This window comes from Buceros rhinoceros, unplaced genomic scaffold (genome assembly GCF_000710305.1).
Source record: "Buceros rhinoceros silvestris isolate BGI_N320 unplaced genomic scaffold, ASM71030v1 scaffold3211, whole genome shotgun sequence".
In the NCBI taxonomy this organism is placed as follows: Eukaryota; Metazoa; Chordata; class Aves; order Bucerotiformes; family Bucerotidae; genus Buceros; species Buceros rhinoceros.
In genome coordinates this window covers 28,662-31,073 of record NW_010395774.1, presented here as the reverse complement: position 1 = coordinate 31,073, position 2,412 = coordinate 28,662, and the positions used below count along the sequence as shown (strand labels likewise).

The window sequence follows — 2,412 nt, the reverse complement described above, 5'->3', positions numbered from 1 at the left end:
GCATGCCTGCACTTCCCAAAAACAGATTTCTATCCAGCACAAACAGTCACAGGTATAGCTCGCTAGATTATATGTGCCTTGCTTATGAGATTGAAGCTTGATGCAGCTTGTCTTCTGTTCCAGAGGGTGCCACTTGTAGTAGTCAAAATGTTTCCAGTGGGAAGAGCCAGTAGTCCCACCTCAGTCTGTAACCACTGTTTGAAGTGAATCACCCTGAACTCTGTTCCTTATCCTGTAAAGGATGCTTTCAGTTGCTGCTGCTGGAGTTTGCCCTGTCTGTTACTGAAGTTTTTCTGTGTCAATACTGTGAGCGCTTCCTCAGCAGTGTGCGAATGTGCTCAGGAGAGGAACACCTCAGCTCTGCCTGTTTCAGTTCTGTTGTACCCTGAATGTTCTTCCTTTCACTGTAAGTGAAGACATGAAAGAAACCTGAATGATAGTTGTGAATGCCTCTGTTCAAGCTCTGGGGTCGTGGGTGTGTCCACGCTGCTTACAGTACAAATATCCACAGTCTGGAAGTTCTTTGACCTCTGCGGAGTACACCCGTGGAATAGTTTGTCCTGTCAAGGTGAACGCGATGAGTTCCTGACAGTGCTTCTCTGCAACTTCACTGACCTGGACTCAAGAAGAGGAGTAGCTCTTTTGGCTGTACTGCTGTCTTTTTGGTGCCTGTTCAATTGTTAAGATTCCTCTTGTGGCTTTATGGCAAGATTTACTTTCAGCTGTGTCATCGTCTTCTGTTGCTTATAAGGATGTTCAGCTTTATCTGCAATGCCCCTTGCTTATTCCTTCTCTAAGCCTGCTTTCAGTCTTCGTTTGATTTTCATCTCTGATTTCCCTATGACTGACCCTTCCTTTGAGTGATTTTTAAACAGTCAGGTTGGTGTCAATCATTTTCTCACATCAGTCAGTGTCAGGGATGATTTTATTGCTGGGGGAGGTTCTTTCTCCATTTCCCCAGCAGGTGGTACAAGTTCTTTGTGCATGAAGAACAGCAGTTCTACCTCTGGGGATACTCACTAGCTTCAGTCTCTGAGCTCTGTGGTGTCACTGGGGTCACATCTGTTGTCTGTGTTGTTAAGTGCTACACTGTGAAGATCCCTGGGTTTTGCTAGTGTGTGGAGAATTCTCATGAGATGATGATGCCATAACTCAAACCTGCCACAGATAACTTTCAGATTTCAGTCTTCGTTGTCCCAACACCAGTGCTTAAAATAGTGGTCTCTCCTGGAGTGAGCAAGGTGCTTTTATTCTCTCCTGTGCTTAGCATGCCCACAAGGTCCATCTTCCTTGAAAAGGGTCATAGATTATCAGAGTGTGCTTTCTGCTGATGCTCAGCTTCATGGTATTCTCCAGACATCTACATGTAGCATACGCTTAGGGCAAAGAATCCAGGAGGACACTTGACTGTGATAAGGACGTGTATGTTCTTGTTTCTCCCTTCCAAACGTGTTTGGGGTTGATAGAGTTAAAAAAAAATAAAAATCAGTGATTTCCAGTTTGAATCACTCCTGGCAAAGTGAAAAGCATGTCAGCGTGAACCGGATTTTCATAGCATTTTCAGTCAGTGGCGGGGCCCTCCGAGTGCTCTGAGGCAGGGGGAGCTGGGATGAAGTCGCGTGTAGGAGCTTGAAATGTGACTTCATTGGACATGCTGCAAACGTGTCTGTGCGTTTGGCAAAATGACGTAACAGCCACTTCCTAAAGGAACTTCCTGCTGCTTGGCTGTGTGGCTGTGGCCCAGGTTTTCAAAGATCTCATTGCCTTCAGTGACAAAAGCTTTTGTTGCATGTCACATGCTCCCTGCAGTCTGCCAGGAAGCACAAACCAAGTTAAGGCAGAATTGAGGTGACCTGCCCAGGCCTCCTGTCTTTGGGCTTTAGGCTCATCTTGCTTGATGCACTATGCTCTTCTTTTGATCATCCCCACACTGGGCATACGTAGAGAATCAGCAGTCTCACGTCATGGTGTTAGCTTCCAGGCAAGCCAGAAATTCAGAGAACGGTTACAGAGCAGTTCCACGGGTAAGTCTCTGCTAACTCTTCTCAGAACCAGGGCAGTTACTTGCTAGCCGTGAATGTGAAATGTGTGTGTGCAGTTCTGGAGAGACATTCCCTTGTGTTGACTATTTCAGGTGCTGTTGTCATGTATGTACTGATTTATTCTGCTTTTCTCCCCCACCCATTAATGAGAGTGCTGAGTTTGAAATATTCCTACTGCTAGAGAATACCGTGTATGTCTACTGTCTTCTGTTCCTGGATAGAACTCTCTCTTCATTGGCAAAGGTTTTGAGACATGCTGCTCCCCATAAAATGTTACAGATAGGTTTCACTCAAGAACTATAAAGCTCCTGTCCCTAGTGGGCACTAAGACGACAGTGTGTCAGAAGCAAAGGCTGTGCCTAATATTCCT

General features: G+C 45.7%; 1 protein-coding gene across 2 annotated transcripts in view; it reads left to right on the top strand.

Moving 5' to 3' along the window:
- Positions 1 to 2,412, top strand: part of TLK2 (tousled-like kinase 2) — a 39,189-nt gene that overhangs the window by 17,212 nt on the left and 19,565 nt on the right. For both annotated transcript variants that reach the window (XM_010145649.1, XM_010145648.1), the window contains one exon: positions 1 to 52. In XM_010145649.1, the coding sequence (XP_010143951.1) occupies positions 1 to 52 (52 nt within the window). The remainder of the gene's footprint in view (positions 53 to 2,412) is intronic.